Consider the following 21,012-nt stretch of genomic DNA (forward strand, 5'->3'; position numbering starts at 1 on the left):
GCAGCCATCTGCTTGAGTTACTCACTTTTTTCACGGTTCAATTTGAACCACTTTGAGTGTGTGTCAGAGTGTGTGAAAGTAATGAGAAAGAATTTGTTATTTTCAACTAGGGTAGTTGATTTTTGTGTGTGCATTGTGCACTTACACAACAGTACTGCGGTATTATCACGTTTGGCATGCTAAATGCTCTGGAGTGACAGCTATATTTAACATGTTTACTATAGTTAATGGGTGATATATATATAGATATATATTATATATTTTACTATCGTAATCTTAAAATACCATGAAATCTGATACTAGTATGTTTACATGTGCAGTTATAATCAAACTAGCTGGGTTTTCTTTCTTTCTTCTTTTTTTATATAAAACAAGGGTTTTAGTAGTAAAAATATGCGTATTCGGATATTTGCAGAAATAAAAATTATGGAACGCAAATAAGAACGCATCACATTCTTGCTTACCACCACAGCATGTTGTGTAATGCATTAATGAATGTAATTAACAGATAATAAATGTGTATATTTGGTCCACACGCAGCCCTTTGTTCCCTAATTGAGTCACATCATTTATGCAGCTGCCTTTAACGTCACTTCATTTACAGCCTCCCCCACTGCTGGTGTGAGTGGGTGTAGGTGCGTTTGTGTGTGTTAGAGAGGCCATTAATGAAATGATTTATGTATATTCTTACAATCCCGTGACTTGGCATGATTGTGTGAACTTGTGTGCTTTGCTAATGCATGTAAGACATATGAATGTAATGACTTATTATTGTCGCGCTTACATTTTAAACATAAGACAGATTGCTCCTTTGATCTGTGATGTTCCCCCATAGCAATCTGAACAGGTGAATATGAGTGTGTGTGTGTGTGATGGTGTGACGAGTTTGGAGCATGTCATCCACAGATGTTGGAAGTATGATTGGAAGTTAAGTTTTTCTTGACAAACCTGGTCTGTTTAGTTTGAACTGTATTACGCTGCCATTTTCATGCAGCACCCAGATAATAGAGCATCAGTCTTTACTGATCTGGTCTTTTATTATAAATGTAGTATTTTCTCAGTACTTAGAACCAATCCATATAACAATGCATCAATACAATGGGCAATCTGAGACTTTTCACATAAAAAAGACTTTCAAGCTCCAATGCCTGCCTATTAGAAATAAAATCATAAATGAGATCTCAATTATCTCTCCTAGACGGCAAATTGAGACTTCTGCTCCTTAGATGTTTTCATAAGAAAAAGATCCTTGAAATCTCATGTGTTGCCTGTAGAGTTTCAGAGATCTCAACGATACCTCAAACTGTGCTTGGATTTCCTTTAATTTTCATAGTCTGCATTCAAAAGTCTGATATATTAAATATATAATTAATATATATTAAATATTAACTCAAACATTTCTCAACAAATTCTTCAGACAGCAAATTATCTGAGCTGCGTTATATATATATATATATATATGTTACATGTTATAGCTCTGTTCTCTTACTGTATATCAGGTATTGTCTCATGCTTGTTTTCCTATAGAATTTTAAGAGAAACCTCTGAGACAAAGTTGATACCCAAAATATAAGCAAGAACTCTATTGAGTCCACTGAGCATGGCAGGGTGAGTAGATACATTATCCAGTTCAATATACAGCCATTTACCAAATAGTTCAATAAATGCACATGAATTAATCATCTCAGATGAAATGATTTGATAATGTGAGGCCACAGAGTAAAAAACATTAACAAGCACATTGTAGAGGAATAGTTGCCTGGGACAATGGTCAAATATACAGTTTAGATCTCATTAATTAAAAATATTTGACCATAGAATGCAACAACTGACCAGTAAGAATCAAGTATTCCAGAGAGAAGAAAATATTCATACCTTCTCATAATCGCAATTGATAGTGATTTCTAACTTCAAATTTGCCTTCAAAGAGGTAATTTAGTGAAATAAAAAGCCTCATGATGTGATACGGTGGAATAAATAGACCATTCTCTTTAGAGACAGTTTCTCACAGACATTTAAGCAGCAGTCGCAGGCAATAAATTCCTTAATCTCTGTTTGAAAATTACTCTTCCATTGCAAGGAGATGTTTGCTTGGCTTTGGGCTTCTACTGCCCTCCTGTGTCATTAAAAGGCAATAAGAAACCCGTTATGAGAAGTGGCATCTGGTTTCCACTTCTGTTTAACCTTCACTTGACTGAAAAATGGCTTTGAAATGCCATACAGTATAATTGTTAAACTGCTAGTAATTGATCCATATACTGTTAATAATATTTTTTTTTCTTAAATTCACTTCCAACGCAATGTCATCTGCCCATAAAGATGATTTTAGTCTGGTTCCCAGTTTCAAAAATATATACCAAAACACACCATGGTATTACAACGTGACGTACTATGTTAATACCATGTTATTTCCGAAGGATCATGTGACACTATACATTAAAATAAAATTGCAGTAATATTTCATAATATTTACTGTATTTTTTTTTATCAAGCACAAGAGACATTTAAAAAATATTAATTAAAAAAATCTTACTGCCCCCAAACGTTTTATGACTTTTTTAATATAAAAAAACTACTGTGGTATTACCATGAGGTGTTTAACACATACAGTACAATGGTAATACCATGACATTATATGAAGTACGTTGGAGTATCATGTAAATCTGGTGGTATTACCATGGTGTTTTTGAAATGTTACCCTGTTAATACAATGTTTTTGGACTTGTAACATGATATTCTTGAAGTATCTTGTAGTATTATGTAAATATGCAATTTGGTAAATATTCATTAATATAGTAATAAAGTGTCATGGTATTGTTATCTGTCTAGGAAAGGCTAGTTACTGAGTAAAAAAGAACAACAGTAACTGTAATATTCAGTTTTTATTCAATCACATTTAGTAGAAAATAAAGCTCATTTAGGGCCAGCAAACTCTTAAACATTTATTCAGTTGCATAAACAATGCCTGATTAAGACAACAGTAATACTGCTAATGATATTGATGGAGTAGACAGAAAATGATAAGAATAAGTTAGTCGCACACTACAAAACTTCACGTGGGTAATGCCGGACATAAGAGGGAGAGGTACATCCACTGAACCGAACAAGAATTCAAGCAATGATTAGTGCAAATATTGGTTCTGTTTATATATTATACTTTACAAAATATCATTCTATGATTTTAAAGATAAATAGCAAAAAGTTCCTTTATGTCAAAGATTGTCAGAAAACTCTAAAAGTTAAGTGCAGAAGGTTGAGAATGATGGTTAAGTAAAAGCAGGAGGGGATGCAAAACAACTCACTTGAGTAAGCAAGAATATGCTGAATATGTGTGTGTAAACTGACTATGAAATTGTCTGAGAGCCGAAAGCAAGAGTCTTTATGAATTCATCAAGGTGCAAATTCATCTGATCATATCTCTCCCTCTCTCTCCTCTCAGCATCACAATGACCCTCTGCTTTCACAGAGTTTTGGTTCAAATGGTTGTCATGATGCTTCAGCATTGCTTGGCTCCGAACTCTGATGACCTGCAGAGATAAACAGAGGAATAGAGAGAGAGAGAGAGAAAAAGAAGTGAATGATGGCCTACTTACGTAACCCGTTTACTAATCTGCCTTTGTTAAAGGTCAACATAGAGCCATCTGTCTGTGGACACACAAACACGGACAGGTGCACGCTCGAACACTCACAATACATTCACATGTAATACTGGAAAGATTTCCTCTAATTACTGGAGCACTTTCCAGTCAGGCTATCCAATAAAACTGCTGGACGCTTCCAAGCAGCACATACACACACAAAACAGCACAGTACCAGGGAAATCCAAGGACTTATTTAGTTTCGGAGGGAGTCTAGGTTTTTTCACAGGGGGTTTGCGATCTGAGGATCTCTCCAGATCACAGCGGGCATCCTGCTCCATTCCTAGGGGATGAATACAGGGGGCACACAGAGGGAGGGATAGGATCACACAAGTAAGGATGAGTTGATGACAGCATGCTAGAGCAGTATATGGTGAATGTGGACCCTCCTTGCATGCTCGAAATGGATTTGAAGTTTGTACCTGTGTCACACGAGTTTGCTTTCCTGTTTCGATGTGGTTTCATGGGACCTCCAGGGCTGCTTTTGACTTCATCAGCTGAGCCAAAACAAACATCATATATTCTCTACATCAGGGTTTTTAAAACTTGGAAGTCATAAAAAAAGTTAAAATTTACAATCCAATCACTTAATATTATACTCAATACATGTAAGTGTAACATAAGTGTGCACTTCCAATATTAAAAAAATATATTTGTTGGCGTTCACCTTTTTTTCCCCCAAGTATTTTTCACATAATATATTACTATTTCATTCTGTTCTCTAAAAAGTGGTATAAAGTGTTAATGTCAGATATGCTGTGTAAGCATTTTTTTTTACACACACACACACACACACACACACACATATATAAGCTTTAGAAAATCTTCAGAAAGTTTATGAAACATTAAATGCAACTGCCAGTATCGCATTATAACAATCGTTTTCTGAATTACCTTGAAGCAATGCAGAATCTACTGAAGCAGAATGAAACACAGGCTTAGCAGAGCTGGGTGGAGCAGCTGGTGGCTGATTCTCATTGGCCACGTCTTGTGGTGAGGAGCCAATGGGAGACGTGTGAGGTGAATAATTGCATGGCTGAAAATAATTATATAATCAAAAGCTGTTTTAATGATACATGTTTCTACAAGAATAAAGACACACTCCCACTCACACACATTGACATTTTAAGTCACAGACACAAAGATACTATGACCCAAACACCATTTCAGGGATGGGTGGAGTCTGTCCTTCTGGTTTTTGGTCTTCTTTTTCCTCATCCTTCTCCCTCAGTTCTCCAGAATCTTCAGTAGATTTATCTGGGGACAGCATATGACCATGACTCTTGTTTATTTAGAAAATTATATAGTGTAAAATGCTTATTAAAACTAGCTAACAGATACGAAATGATTCACTAAAATGAATGCCCAATGACAACTAATGACAAGTTATGCAGTACCAGAGCTCTCCTCCAGATGGCGCTGCCGTGTCTTAGCTAAGCTCGGCTTGGTACTCTGAGGCGGCGGTTCGGGTCTTTTTCTGGTTTCCAGCAGCTGAGGGTCCATTATACTCCCTGCATTTTTCTGGCTGTCTGACTGTGATTCCTGTCTTCCTGATTCTGACTCTCTGTCTATAGATGGTGTGTGCCTTTTAGCAACGATATCTGAATGCCGGTCCATCTCATGCTCTCCGTATCCAATCTCTTCTGATGAGCCGAACACCTCACTGTTGTCAGGCGACTGCAGGGAACAGAGAGACAGAGGGTGAGAGACTGTGGTAAACATGTCATTATGCTCATTAAATTCATATTTAATATGTTTTCAAATCAATCAAAAACAGGTGATGCTAACATGTTAATTACTGTTGAAAACAATTCCTTCCCATGTTTGTTCTCAACACTACCTGCACCATTTTGTGAATGAATAAATAAATATCACATAGTCTGTGTACCAGCGTTGGCCTGAATTCAATTTGCTTTGGCTTTGCTTTAACTTGTGATCTAGAACCTGAACTAACGTGGAATCTGAACACGGAATGTCGAATTGGAATTCGAACGACAAGCAGAGGAATCTACTGGATTGTAATTGAAAGAAATTCAACAGTCACACAAAAGTTTTCTGATTAGTCAGAAATAATACATCATTTTACTACTCATGCCTTTAACCTGGTACACCCCTCCCCCCTTAAATTAGACTTTTCCTTTTTTTTAACAATTCAATATTGTCAAAACCACAGACATGAAAAGATCAACATTTTTCCATATAGCACAAAAAAATTTCCCACGCTGATTTTAGATATTAAAATAATTAAAATTAATAATTAAAGTTAATTAAAATAATTAACTTAACTGAACAAAGTCCATGAAATCAAATAAAACTAAATATTAAATTTTTAATATAACAAATAATATTTATGATATATAATAACATATGCTGTGTATAAATTACATATGTATTTCTACAGGTGGCATTTCAAGTATTGATTATTAATATAAACTAATATTTCAGAAAATGGCCAAAGGAATAATAAGAATTTATTTGAATGTAATTTAATTCAAATTCAAATATGAATTATAATTCAGGATCCTGTTTGCAATCTCAATTCAAATTCAAATGAATTTCAAGAACCGAACTGGATTTTAAATTATGTAATGTGGTGAACTTTACCTGTCTCTGTGAGAAGCAAGAGGGGCTAATTCCCATCATTCCCGGCAGGGGTATACCCTGAACAGGCCTTCTTGAGAGCTGAGGGGTCCTCTGAACACCCGGCCCTACCAGTCTCCCATTGGTGCCCTCAGTGCCTAGGTCTAACCTCCCACAATCCTTTGGGTGTTTAATCAAGGAGTACACATTCTCAGTGGCAATACTGAGAGAGCATCTGATAAAAGGAAAATAAGATTAAGAGTTTGATTTATGTTGTCTGATTCATTGATGTAATACAATTTATATAATTATTATATATACACTACCATTCAAATGTTTGGTGTCAGTAAGATTTTTCTTTTAAGAAATTAATACTTTTATTCAGCAAAGACTCATTAAATTGATCAAAAGTGACAGTAAACACATTTATAATATTTCAAAAGATTTCTAATTCAAATAAATTCTATTCTTTTGAACTTTCTATTCATTAAAGAATCCTGAAAAAATGTTTCATGGTTTTTACATAAATATTAAGCAGCACAACTGTTTTCAACACTGATAATAATAAGAAATGTTTCTTGAGCATGAAACCAGCATATTAAAATAATTTCTGAAGGACTATGTGACACTGAAGACTGCGGTAATCTCTGCTGTAAAGTCAGCTTTGCCATCACAGGAATAAATTGCAATTTAAAATATACTAAAAAGCCGTTATTTTAAAATGTGATAACATTTCTGAACAGTAGTGTACTATAAATTGTTATATATTAAAATATGAATGACTCACTTAGTGCGACATTCCTCAAACACTGATAATAATAAGAAATGTTTCTTGAGCATGAAACCAGCATATTAAAATAATTTCTGAAGGACTATGTGACACTGAAGACTGCGGTAATCTCTGCTGTAAAGTCAGCTTTGCCATCACAGGAATAAATTGCAATTTAAAATATACTAAAAAGCCGTTATTTTAAAATGTGATAACATTTGTGAACAGTAGTGTACTATAAATTGTTATATATTAAAATATGAATGACTCACTTAGTGCGACATTCCTCCCCACAGGCCCCGCCCCTTCCTGCAGGGTCTGACTCCTGATATGATATGGTAGGGTTTCGGTTCTTCCTGAATCCAGAAAAAATTGACAGCACACTGCGTCTTTTCTTCCTCCTCAGAGCCTGAGCGTGATGGTGGGATGACAGCTGACTGCAGGACAGAAAGTCAGGGTGTCAGAGATAAGATAACGTCCACATTTTTAGCATGCCCATATGCCTTCAACCTTTAAAAAGTGAGCAAATGTGACATTACTACACAGACAAGTTCAGTACGGAAGCACCTGTCTGGTAAAACTCTCTTGGTGTAGAAGTCAGGCAGTCCATCATCCAATAGAGATACTCCACCATTCTCCGAGCAGTGCTACAGGACGACAAGAGAAATAATGTTGATGATAATGTGTGCTTTTGAGGGCTGGGAATGGAGTAGATCATCTCTCTAAATTTGTGTTAGTGGATGATGCTATCATGGTACTGTACCTTACCATCTGGGATTTGTTCATCTGTGTTATGTCAATGCATTAATTTGATCAAGAGACATTACAAAGACACAGCTTGCAGGCAGACCGATCAGAAGTGATTGAAAAGGAGACAGCCTTTAATGTTTGATGCTTTCATTCTGGAGACCCTGCAGAAAACATCTGTGTCTGTGTTCAGACAGATTTCTGAGAACAATCACGCTAACAAGAGAACGTGATTAAAACCACTCCCCCCCTTCTCTTGTTAACATCTTGAATAGCTGTCGATTAATGGGTTTTTATTTGATATTTTGTATATTTTTGAAGAATACCTCATGTAGGATCCATAATTCAGTGCGATTTTGACTTAATTTACGACAAATCATGTTTAATTGCAGAATTCCTAAAGAAATATCACACTGCCATCAATCCTGAAGCAAATCAGAGAAGTTGCTGTTAACATGGAAACAAGAATCGTAGGAAAACACAGTGTCTCAATCAACTTACATATTTACGTATTTTTAAATATACTGCATACGTTGGAATATTTTGTAATAAACGTCCAATATATGTTACTGTATACTTACAGTTATATAGTTCTAATTATAAAATAGTGCTGCATGAAATACATTACTGATTTGATTCTATGAGGAGGATGAAGAGAAATAGATTCGGCTACTTTTTAAAAAAGAAAACAAAGTTTGTGAGTGTGTTTTTTTCTCTCTCTCTACGAATCCAGAACTGCTTCGTTCACTAGTCAAATGAATAATAGAAGCTACAAGGAGACTGCAGCGATTCAACGACAACATGATAAGGGATGCCTCTGCAAATTTAAACACGACTATTTCTGCAGCAGATTTAATTACAGGTACAATAAGAGAATTCGGTTTGATTTGTCATTTTGTGACCTTTTTTATTTACCTTGTTTTTTATTTTAAAATGCTATATAAAGATATATAAAAATTTGTATTGGTGTGGCAATACTGGCAATGGTGCTGGTTCTTACTGTCTCAAAGGGAGCGTGTGCAGTCCTGTGCCTTCGTGGTGGACGCGGTCTGACATGGGTCACATGACGCAGAGGTGAACCTTGTGTGGGCAGGGTGGACAGACCTTCCCATGATGCTGAGCGTGAAAGGGGAGCAGATATCTGAGGAGTGGACACTAAAGGTGAAGAGTTGGGGTCATCACCTAGACCTGAAGGAGAGTGAAACACATCAAATTAATTATATGATATGCTGTTTAATTAATTGAATCAATCACAAATAATCATATACACTACATTACTGTGGCAGATAAAAGCACTGAATATACAACAAAGTCAATATATTGTTTGATGTATTTATCAGTGCTATTTATAAAGGAATAGTTTATAGTAATAGTAATTTGTTGAAAATGTATACATCCTCAGGCCATCCAAAATGTGGATGAGTTTGTATTTTCATCAGAACGGATAAAAAAAAAATAGAAATACATCAATTGCTCACCAATATATTCTCTTCATTGAATGGGTGCCGTCAGAATTAAAGTCCAAACAGCTAATAAAAACATTACAGTAAAACGCAAATATCCATAAGCCATGTGTTTGTAATAAACAAATCTATCATTAAGATGTTTTTAACTTCAAACCATTGTTTTCGGCTAAAATATGAGTCCTCTATCCATTATATTACTTTCTCCAGTGAAAAAGTGGTCTCATCTGAATCAGGGGAAAAATATGCACATATCAAGCACAGTTCACAAGCAAAAGCAGGGATGGGCTTTTTCACTGGAGGAAGCATTATTATGGATTATGGACTACTATTCTGACAGCACTCATTCACTGCAGAGGATCCATCGGTAAGCGAGTGAAAATTTCTCATGTAGAAACAAACTCATCTACATCTTAGATGGCCTGAGTTCATTTCCATCAAATTTTCATTTTTGAGTGAACTATTCTGTAAAGTGTTTAATTGTCATGGAGCAAAATTAAGTGTATGCATTTTTTTTACTTTTTATTTGTATTTTTTTATTTTTACAATTAATTAAAAATTAAAAACACTAAATTAACATGATAAAATTACATACCTAATAAATGTTAAATAAGTTTTATAAATGAAATTGAGCTAAAAAATATGATATAAAGAATGAATGGGTTTTAACTGAAAAATTTATGCACAGTATATAAGTATACATGACTTGAAAGCACTTGAATGAGTGTTCAACTAAAAAATGAATGATAGTCCTGGTTTCATCCTACATAACGTGCGTGTGACTCACTGAGTCTGTTGGACACGGGACGGATGCGTCTGGTCCTGGAGCTGCGTTTTTTAATGGCGATTGTGTCCTGTGTGCAGAACGATAGAAGTGACTGAGAACTGAGCAGATGACAAGACCGCTGAGTTACAAGAGATGACAGATACTGTGAATACCACCAAACACACAAATGAGTCAGTTGTGAGCGATTCACGTAACACACTCACTATGCTGATGCCAAAGTCATCCTCCACAACATCTAGTATGTCAGCATGTCTGTGTGTGCGCCTGGCTGTTCCCCCGTCTTCCAGCCGTCTCATCTGTGAAACCTGCCGGAGCTGTGATGACGAACAGATGCGTGAGGAAGAGCGATGCTTGTGCACGTGTTCAGAATGTACAGACGAATGAAGAGAGAAATTCGTTTGTAGTACCAGGGTTTTGTGTGTGGCATAAAGCTCCTGTAGGATCTGGTCCACTATGGAGTTAGTGAGATATGAGACCACAGACAGCTTGACCTCCCTAAGAGTGAGAGAGATGGGAGACAGAAAAAAACATGTTAGAGCATGTTAAAACCATGCTGGGAGTTCCAAGTGTGAATACAGTGGCTACAGAAAAGTAGGTTTGTATTTCCATTAAAGACTTCATGATTTTGATCGACAGGTGCATCACACGGACCATTAGTTTGGACAAAAATGTAGATACACCCATGATACGAGGTGAATCAATATCAAGAAAGAATCTAAATCAAGTGGTCTTTGAATGATTTAAACTAATCTAAATAAAATAAATAATGTAAATGTATTCAACTAACCCTAACCTAAGAGTAATACTAATAATATTTTAATTAGAGTTAGTTGACATGGTTGCAAAGTTACATTACGTTAGTATAACGTTTAAAGTGGACTATTGAAAGTGAAGTGTAACCAAAAAGGGAAAATAAAATAAGCCTTTAATGTGTTGTTTGTGGCATTATTTATACAGTGCGTATAGAAAAGAATCACCCCTTTAAAATAATGACATTTTGTTGCTTTGCAGCCTGTACATGTACTTTTTTCTATGATAGCGACCAATTGCATTCCGTGATATTACTGTAAAATCAGTCATGTGTTACACACATTTTAGTTACAGACTTTATCCAATTTCTTTTTTACACCAAAAAGGCAAGCTCCACCACAGATTACACTAAGCGTGCAAAACCGTTTTGGAGATTTCTGTCATTACACATTCAAGTAGACACCTGTTTTGAAAGCTGCTGCCTGGGGCATTATAAAGATGGCCGCCGACTGAACTGACTTCAAAAAAGGACTTTGGTATAATTCTCAAAGTATTAATTTCAGAAACATCAACAACTCAACACCCTCCTTTCTTACTCCAGAGCTCTGTTGATGTCCTGAGCTGCTCTCTCCATCAGAGCAGTGCGGATGGACGAACGAGGGATGGACACTCGCTCAGAGATGGAGGAGAGGGGAGGAGAGAGACACTCCGCTGCGGCACAAGAAAGCGGACACAGCTCCCGGCACAGAGACACCATGGAGTCCACAATGACCTGCACAAATCAACCATCAGTCATCCATCACGCCTTTCAAGTCCATCAGAACAAGAAAGCAGATATAAATCAGGCTGAAGCACCTGTAGTTCTTTATCAGCTGCTTTGGTGAGTTCTCCAGCCAGAGAGTCCAGCCTCTGTCTCACCGGACCGTCCACTGACAGCACGTGGGCCAGTTCACACAGCGATGGGTACAGCTAGAGGACAGTGCAGACATAATTCACACACCAGTCATGATCTCTCACACTCTCTCACTGACCGCTATGAGGATTCTGTTACATAAAACTCATGCAGGTGATTTGTCTTTAACCTTTAATGCTCGCTCATAAAAGCGATAGTAGTGGAGCTTGAAAGTTTCTTAAATTAATAAACAGAAAACACTTGAAATCAATAACTGAGTCACTCGAACATCTGCATTTAGCACACAGCACATAAATAACACCTGACTGAATATTACCATGTAGCCATCTGCATTGTATATTAAAAAGCATTTGTTAAGCAAATATCAACATTATTGTGATTACAGACAAAATCCATAGGACTAAAATCTACTAGCAATGGTGTAAAGTAATATGTATTATAGAATTTATGTAATTTAATATGCTGGTCAAAAGAAACCTTTTGTTTTAAATGTTAAATGCTATAAATATGTGTATACATTTAGCTATAAATACAAATTTGTTTTTTAGTAACTTTTTACAATATAGCTGAATTTGTTAACATTAGTTAATGCAATGAGCAATCCTTTTACAGCATTTATTAAACTAACAGTGTTACTTTCTACTTATGCTAATACATTTTAAATGTACATTTCAAGTTAAATTAATATTAGGGGATGTATTATTAAAGAACATGGATTAACAATGAACAATAGTATAATTTATAAATTAACATTTACCTACATTAATAAATCCAGAATGTTCAAAAAATGTTCATTGTAGTTCTTGAACTTTGTTGTAAACTATTTTCTGAATAACTGTGAAATATTATTACAATTTATAATTGCTGCTTTCCATTTTAAAATGTAATTTATTCTTGTGATGACAAAAGCTGAATTTTCAGCAGTCTTTACTCCAGTCTTTAGTGTCACACGTTTCTTCTGAAATCATTCTAACATGCTGATTTGGTGCTTAAGAAACATTTCTTATTACTATCAATATCGAAAAGAGTTGTGCTGTCCAGTATTTTTGTGGAAAGTGTGATACATTTTTTGATAAATTGAAAGCTCAAAGAACAGCATTTATTTGAAAATCTTTTGTAACATTATGAATGTCTTTACTGTCATTTTTAATCAATTGAATGCATCCTTGCTGAATAAAAGTTCTATTTGTGTTTTCATAGGTTTGATGGCTACTGCTGTGTGGAAAACAGTAATAATAAATAAAAAATAAAGAAGAGAGGTTGTGCATTTGACAGGTAAATACACAAACACACTCACAGCTCGAGAGTTCCTGGCTTCCTTGAGGACCTGTCTGGCAGCCTGTAGCTCTTCCCCTTCACCTGTTCCTCTCAACACACACACCTGCTGCTGCACACGCACACACAGACGCTCCATCACCTGGGACAGCAGCAGGACAGAAAGAAAGAGACAGAGAGAGCAAGCAAGCAAGCGAGAGCAACAGAGAGAGAAGAGAGAGTGAGATCTCTGTGTGAGTTTGATTCAACAATACACAGTAAGATCAGTCAGAGTTCACATTAGCATGTGAAAGAGAAGCTCTCTCACAAACACAACACATGCGTGTCATTTTTTTTAAGGTGAAAACTTTCTCTTATACTAGTTTGTGTAGAGACCAATATAAGCAATCATTTCACAGGTTAACCATCCAAAGAATGTAAACATGAACACTCTGTAATTGCAATTTAGATAAATGGGAATGCTAATTGATAGAATTCGTCTCTTCAGGTACGCTACTAATCAAAAGTTTGGGGGTCTGTAATATTTTTTTTTAATGTTTTTGAAAGAAATCGCTCACCAAAGCTGCATTTATTTATTTGAAACTGTAATATTTTGAAATATTATTACAATTTAAAATAACTGTTTTCTATTTTAATATATTTTAATTTTCATCAGTTATTATTCCAGTCTTCAGTGTCACATGATCCTTCAGAAATCATTCTAATTTGCTGATCTGGTGCTCAAGAAAAATTTATTACTATTATCAATGTTGAAAAAAGTTGTGCTGCTTAATATTTTTGTGGAAACTGTGATACATTCTTTCGGGATTCTTTTATGAATAGAAAAAAAACAGCATTTATTGAAATATAAATCAGTTTTGTCCTTGCCAAATAAAAGTATAAAGTGATAAAAAAAAAAATCGTACTTACCCCAAACTTTTAAATGGTAGCACATATTAAACCTAACAATCGTAGATAGGGTAAGTGTTCAGGAACACTTTTTAGATAATTTTGAACCTCCTAGTGGCACTGAAATAATGCACTACAACTTTAAAGTGCTAAAGAGAATTTAAATGGCATAATTATGCAATTCTGCTTCCACAAAAAACCCCAGAGTGCCATTTGACCCAGAAATATGTCTCTGACACTTCAGGGTTTTAGTTGAGTCCATTTTAAATCACATATTACAGGAAATGCATAGAAATAGCACTTGCAATTTAGCCACCAATTAAACTCAATAAATCCGAACTGGCAGAACTGAAATAGAACTGACCCAAACTCTGACCCATCACCAACATGATGAGGCAGTGGTCAGGAAGCTGTCTTTACCTGTTCTGCGGTACTAGTGACCAAGCCCTGATGCAACCGAAGCGCCTGTTTCTGAGAGAAACGCTGAGTCTGGTTATTCCTTAACAAAGCTCGCTGGATCTGAGAGAAACACAGGAAAGACAGAGAGAGGGAGAGAATATAATGAAAGTTAAATGTATTGTTGGCTGTGTCCCTCTCTCAGCGATGACCTTGTAAAAGTTTCACATCTCTGGGCTCATTAAACATGTGCATAAACATTTCACTGCCTTGGAACTGTTAATCTCAAAACAGCCGGACACACAGAGTTATGGATATTTAAAGGGGTCATATCATGGAAAAACAGATTTAGCTTGGTCTTTTGAAATAAATAAGTCCCATCTACTAATATATCCAAGGATGTAACCAAGTATTCATGATTGTGGGGACTAAGCTCACTGAAAACGAATATTGATTGACTTAATATTTAAGAGGGGTGTGTCATTATGAAAAAATTTGACTGCTAAATTCTGTGACTGACCAATCAGAATCAAGCATTCCAGAGCCGTGTAATAAGAGCACATTAACGTGTGACCACCCATATTAACACATTAATGCCTGCACTCAAAGAAAAAAAAGAAGAAAAAAGCCCCTGTTTAAAAACGTCTGTTCTAAGGAGATGGTAAGCTGAATAAAATGTACTTAAAAAAGGCTATTTAATATAAGGTAATGTTTAATATAATCAATGAAATTATATAAAAAGCAGTATGAATAGTATGTAGTACAGTGCATTCTCTATATATTTGTTGTGCCATTTCTGGCAAACGTGTCTCTGTATAACATTTTGAACAATCCCAGCATTACAAAGAAGTGGCTGAAGTTTACCTTTACCAATGCCCTTATAATTTCAGCCTTAATAGTTTGAGTGTCATGTTTAACCACAGATCTTTTTGTGAACTCATCACTTGTCATGTAGTGCAGGTTTTGTAAAGAGGCTGTTATTTAAGGGTTGGGCAGTGGCACTTATCTTGGACTCTACAGCAAACATACAATCCATACGCTGTTATTCATTTCACCTAAAACAGATGGTCAATCAGAAACACAGGTCGTATGCATAGAGGTCTTCAATGTACAGAAGCATAAAAGCCTGTTTATTTCTATGGGTAAATGCCCCATTCTTACCTTGGTTAATGCCTGTTCTGTCCTTTCAGGGGCGCTACGGTATGCTTGTGTGACATCACTGAGTGGGATAGGCATGTACTGCAGAGTGAAGTTACTGAGGAGAGAGCAGAAGACCATCAAGAAGCAGGATAAAAGTTTCCCCCAAATACAAAAGAGAAGAATAAGTTCCAGGAAGCTGGAAAATGTTACACACCATCTATTTGTGTCACAGAAACAAGTTGTTTTTCTTGCTTTCATTCGATTTAACTTTTAACAGTGTCATTTCTTTCAACACTTTTCAAAGCAATCTGCACTGAGAACAACTTTCTCACAATGATTACAGTCCACTGAATGCAAGTTCAAGTCTGCAAAAAAGCATTAAATAATATTAGTGTAGATCTCCAGGGATGAGAGGTGCTTCCAGAACAATGTTTTAATTGTGCATCACAGGCAGGTCAGAGAAGTGATAGGCATGGACTGAAGTTCTTATTTTTTCCCAGTAACAGCATGCTGTGAATAAGTTTCCAAAGAGATGAGTCACTGCTCACATGGGTGAGTGTGCATGATATGAATGTGAGAGTGTGTGTGTCATACTGTTCAAGAGCTCGAGCCACATCTTGGAAACCCGTAGCACTTGTGTTATTCCGATCCCACGTCACACTCCTACAAGAAAGAAACAAACCATGACAATCTTATATTACTAAACCACTATGCATTATTTATTCTTAATAAATGCACCAGAAGGGAGTCTGCATGCATTTAGTACATTTTCTGCACTCATTTTAAGGAAAAATCTGAGGAATTCTGAGTATAGTCCAATGTGTTAAAAAAGAGAATAGAATTAGGGTCATTGTCAATATTGTTGATTGCTGAATCTGTTGATTGTAAAATTGAGGTTCAGTTCAGTTTTATTCCATAAAAGCTTATGGAAGTATATATTAACATCCACACATTATTAATTTGCCTTTAGTTTTTTTGTTTTTAATCATTGATATCATTATTAATTGCCTATTTTGTTCTATTTTGTTATACAATACACTAATACTTAATCCCGGAAAGCAAAATGAACAAAAATAAATGCTTAAATGCATTAAAAAATAAACATAATCAATGCATAAATAAATGCATGCATGCATAAATGAATACATAAAAAATATAAATATAAATATGAATGAATGAATAAATAAATAAATAAATAAAATAATGTAATGTAAAAGTGGTCCCCCATATGAAGGGGGCAAGAGCTTTTTTTTATGCGTTTGACAATATATATATATATACAGTGGGTACGGAAAGTATTCAGACCCCCTTAAATTTTTCACTCTTTGTTATATTGCAGCCATTTGCTAAAATCATTTAAGTTAATTTTTTTTCCTCATTAATGTACACTTTTTAATGTGTGAAACAAACCGTTTCGTATTATTTGTTAGACTGGTAGGTTATAAAAAGACAGTGTTATAAAATCATAAAATTCAAGGGACATGTTTATCACCATATTTTCAAAAAATATCCATTTGCAAATTAGCTAAAACATTTCATAAAAAAAGTGCACAGGATGTAGAATGCCGTAAATTATGTAAATCTGCAAAGCTTTCTGTGGAAAAGTATATATCATTAGAAGATCTAGGGCCAAATTTAGCCAGCGCAAACCCTCTGTGAGATTTACTAAAGACATGCAGTGAAAAATTAGCATTGAAAAGAACATGGACACAGTTAATTTTGCAACTGTTCTTGCTTCATATGAATTTGTAGGAGCTTCCCTTTTAGACGCAAAATTTATGGGAGGAGAGTATAAAATGAATAATGCAAGATGATTTACTAAGGTTTGCTGTTTGCAATTTACTTATATTTGCGCCATTATTAATGCCCCGCTTCATCCATTTTGCACCTGTGTTGTTAGTAGATTACCCACACCTAATTATCATCAGCTTTGCTCATTTGTGACCATTTGTGACCCTCCACTAATTTGCGCTGCTCTTGGTAGACTGCATTGGTCATAATGGATATGATCTGGCTGCGTCTGTGTTCTTTAATTTGCACATTGTCATTAAATCACCCGCAGCATTTTCCACTCCCATCGGTGCTTTTATTGGTTTGCAGTCTCATGCTAATTCGCCCTGTTTAGTAAATCTGGCCCTAGTCCTTGACATGAAGTTAATAGTTGTCTTCTTGGTTAACAGGTACTATAATGTGCATGGGATGCTGTATGGACCGATCAGTATCTTGAACAATCTTTTTTGTAATTCATATTACAGTAAACCTGTTCTCCCTATGACAGAATACCTAAGTGTAGTGTTGATCTGCAGAGCTTTACTAAGCATCCTCGCTCCTGTGTCATAGAGCCCATTCCCGCTCAAATCCACCTTCTTCAGGCAGGCGTTGCTGCCGAGGGCATTCACAAGCACCGTGCCCCTCGAACGCAGCCTGGAGTCAGCCAGAGACAAGCTCTGCAGGGCCTGTCAGGAAAGAGCAGCAGTGAGAGAGAGAGAGAGAGAGAGAGAGAGAGAGTATGTGTGTCTGAGTTTGCAATGTCTGTGATCTGTAAAAACAGTGCTAATAATTCATTAAGCAAGGCGATATCTGCTGTGAGAGGACTATGTGCCCTGAAGGAGAGAGATTAGAAAGAAAGGAGAGAGAGTGAAGGAAGTATGGATGAATCACTAGTGCTGTAATACACTCAGCAGAATGTTAGAAATATTTTGTACTTTTTGTGTGTGTGAAAAGTGTGCAAGGTGGGTACAGGAAACAAAGCGTTATGTCCATGTGTATGTGTATGTGTGTGTGTGTGTGTGTGCACTTGTGAAACACTCACACACTCTTCCTCCTGCACAAGATGCACTAGTTTCTGCAGAACCTCATCCAGAACCCTGCAAGCACAGGAAATAGCAGGACTTACACACACACCAATAAATGCCATCAACTCCAAGATTAATGACACTTCACACACATCTCCCCAGTCCCTCCTCTGCCTCCCTGAGAGCCTCCTACTGTGTGCTCACATTCGGTTTGTGATTGCAGACGGTTTCACAGACTTTTCTAACCTGCTTACCTCAACTGCCTGTCTCAGAGTGGATAGTTGTTGTATCTGTTAATCTGTGTACTCTACGTAAGCTCTATCAACATCTATTCTATGTCATGATGTTGATTATCACAGAACATCATTTCTAATAATCCCTCAAATCTGTGAAAACAAACATGTGACGCTTGCACTAATGCATTTAGAATGAAAGCCTAAAAGTAAAGTGAAAATGGTATGGTAAAATTGTGTAATTATGTATCTGGAAAAGTTAAAGTCAACCTTTCAACTTGAGTTTAATGTTTTAAAAATTGATTACAAAAAACAAAATCCGATTTTGAGAAGTAGGAACATGGAAAGGAGTTGACCTAACAGCCATACTGTACTGTTTACATGAATTAAACTCCACCCACAGGAATGACATCATTAACATATAATCAGAATAGAGTGAAACAGTGACTGCCCTTTTTTCAGCAGTTTTAATTCTGAAAATATTTTCTTATTTGTTTTCTCCATAGGGATTTCAAATAAGTTTTCAATAAAGACCTATGAATCAAACAAACCAAATCCAAGACAATGCCAACATTTCAAACTTTGTTTTGAAGCAAAGAAATGTTTGAAAATCAGAAAATATCAATGTCAACTTAAAATTTTTTTTTTTACCACAAATAACACCATGAATCACTGCAAACTGTTTTACAGTCATTTGTTAGTATAAAAGCAATTTATTTGGCATATTTTGAAAAATTTAAATGTAATTTAGTCAATGTTGAATTATCAATATTAATGTTATCAATGTGAATTATCAATGTTGCTTCTTAACAGTTTTGTGGAAAATTATATTGTTTTCTTTGATTAACAAAAAGTCGTTTGTAACATAAATGTCTTTACTGTCACTTTTGATCAATTTAAAAGGGTCATATGATGCGATTTCAAATTCCTCTTCAGGAACTCGAGCTGCATCGGAAACGCTAGGGGAACGCCCTTCAGCGTGACGGGCTCTGAACCTCGTGTGTAATCAGACCAATAGATGGGCGAGACGTCACGGCGGGTGACGTAATGACCAGGAAGCTATAAAAGCACGTGCGGTGAGACCGGCGTCAGCTTTTGTCATTCAGCAAGCACTCTGTGTGTGTGTGTCAGTCTAATATCTGTTTGTGAGTCTTATTTAGTGTTGTCTGTCACAAAATCTAAAGCAAGACAAAACCAGACACTAAGGCGAGGGCAGGCAGCGTTCAGGCTGTGTTCTTCCCTGCCCGCGTTACTTTACGGGTGGGGATACACACAGTTTGTTTGTTGTCTGCTTGAAAGCAAGCACGCAGAGTCAGCTCTCAAAAAAAAAGGGAGCTGATGGCCATTTTGGTAGCGTTTGTTACTGACTTGCTTCGCTCTCAGGGGGCTCTCTTTGAGGAGAGAGCTTTCACTAGCGTTTCTCGCGGCGCCGGCCCCGCTTTCGAAATGAAGTATTTTCTGACTATGAGAAGTTAGATACACAGAGGCACTTTGGAAAAAACATTACTAAATAAATTTTCTCGAGTGAGAGCAGGTGTTTACCTCTCAGCAATGCACAAAAACAGAGCGTGGCCTCACCTACTCCCCCGTGTCGAGACAGTGGGTCGAGGCGACGCTCTAGGTCGGGGGCCTCGAAGTCTCTGTCGAGACAGGGGCCGAGGCCCGGGGAATGGATGCTTCACCCCAGGGTGGTCAAGCAGATATCGAGAGTTTTTGGCCAGCAGGTGGACCTGTTTGCGACTCTTATGACATTGCACTGTTCCCTCTGGTTCTCTCTGAGTCATCCAGCTCCACTGGGGCTGGATGCCATGGTACAGACGTGGCCGAGTGCATAACACCGCCCAAATGTTCACGCAAAGAAAGAAGGCGTAACTTTGTTGTTGCTGCCACCGCTGCCACCATGTTGTAAAGATGCTGTGTGTTTCGTTGTGAAAGCAAAAATACTTTGTTTGGCCTTCCAAAAGAGGACACGACTAGAAATCAGTGGTTAAGTTGTATTTACAACACTGTTCCAGAACAGTTCAACCCAAATATTCAAATGTGTGCAGCACATTTTATGGAGGACTGTTTCCTGATCCTGGTAGAGTAGACTACAATGCCGGCTGTTCTGACTCACAGACTGTAAGTACGTTTTCATTTAAAGGATTTGCCACTGACGATTCAAACGCGAGATTTGAGCAGTGTAGAGTAGCGCTTGTTGTTTGTCATTTCTCCAATCACAAATGCAGACATGGTTTTATGTTTACGCGGCGCGATGCAACGCAACACGTAAAAAGACAGTATAAGTCATTATAATCTGTAATTATGTCCCCAATGGGTGCAACAAATGCCTTGTTTATAATGGGTTTTATTGGTTTTGTCTCGTTGCGCCTTGACACGGCATCACAGTATGGTTGGGGTGTAACATTTCCGTCACATGCTTGAGGTATTCGGCCAATCACAACGCACTGGATAGCTGGCCAATCAGAGCACACCTCGCTATCAGAATGATGAGCTTTGTAAAAATCGACGCATTTCAGAAAGGCGGGTCATAGAGGAGAAACAATAATGTACAGTATGTGGAAAATAAAAAAAATTTTAACCTTAAACTGCATAAACACATTTCATTACACCAAATACACAAAATAATGTTCTTTTT

At 36.6% G+C, this 21,012-nt stretch overlaps 1 protein-coding gene across 4 annotated transcripts in view; it reads right to left on the reverse strand.

The window, feature by feature from the left end:
- Positions 1–2,925: 2,925 nt before the first annotated feature.
- The window catches only part of LOC107567554 (leucine-rich repeat-containing protein 16B), a 56,375-nt gene continuing 38,288 nt past the window's right edge, over positions 2,926–21,012 (reverse strand). For 2 of the 4 annotated variants that reach the window (XM_016253241.1, XM_016253243.1), the window contains exons 20-40: positions 18,159–18,213; positions 17,630–17,802; positions 15,941–16,009; positions 15,368–15,461; positions 14,231–14,329; positions 12,945–13,064; positions 11,590–11,703; positions 11,331–11,506; positions 10,392–10,479; positions 10,188–10,298; positions 9,985–10,051; positions 8,735–8,922; positions 7,555–7,634; positions 7,260–7,424; positions 6,243–6,453; positions 5,036–5,315; positions 4,801–4,895; positions 4,533–4,674; positions 4,061–4,135; positions 3,814–3,921; positions 2,926–3,527 (exon numbers count right to left, since the gene is read on the reverse strand). In XM_016253241.1, coding sequence (XP_016108727.1) covers positions 3,487–3,527; positions 3,814–3,921; positions 4,061–4,135; positions 4,533–4,674; positions 4,801–4,895; positions 5,036–5,315; positions 6,243–6,453; positions 7,260–7,424; positions 7,555–7,634; positions 8,735–8,922; positions 9,985–10,051; positions 10,188–10,298; positions 10,392–10,479; positions 11,331–11,506; positions 11,590–11,703; positions 12,945–13,064; positions 14,231–14,329; positions 15,368–15,461; positions 15,941–16,009; positions 17,630–17,802; positions 18,159–18,213 — 2,551 coding nt within the window. In that variant the 3' untranslated portion in view covers positions 2,926–3,486. The remainder of the gene's footprint in view (positions 3,528–3,813; positions 3,922–4,060; positions 4,136–4,532; positions 4,675–4,800; positions 4,896–5,035; positions 5,316–6,242; positions 6,454–7,259; positions 7,425–7,554; positions 7,635–8,734; positions 8,923–9,984; positions 10,052–10,187; positions 10,299–10,391; positions 10,480–11,330; positions 11,507–11,589; positions 11,704–12,944; positions 13,065–14,230; positions 14,330–15,367; positions 15,462–15,940; positions 16,010–17,629; positions 17,803–18,158; positions 18,214–21,012) is intronic. The other 2 variants (XM_016253242.1, XM_016253244.1) reach the window with 2 other exon arrangements.

This window comes from Sinocyclocheilus grahami, unplaced genomic scaffold, assembly GCF_001515645.1.
Source record: "Sinocyclocheilus grahami isolate Dianchi unplaced genomic scaffold, SAMN03320097.WGS_v1.1 scaffold1168.1, whole genome shotgun sequence".
NCBI classification, from domain to species: domain Eukaryota; kingdom Metazoa; phylum Chordata; class Actinopteri; order Cypriniformes; family Cyprinidae; genus Sinocyclocheilus; species Sinocyclocheilus grahami.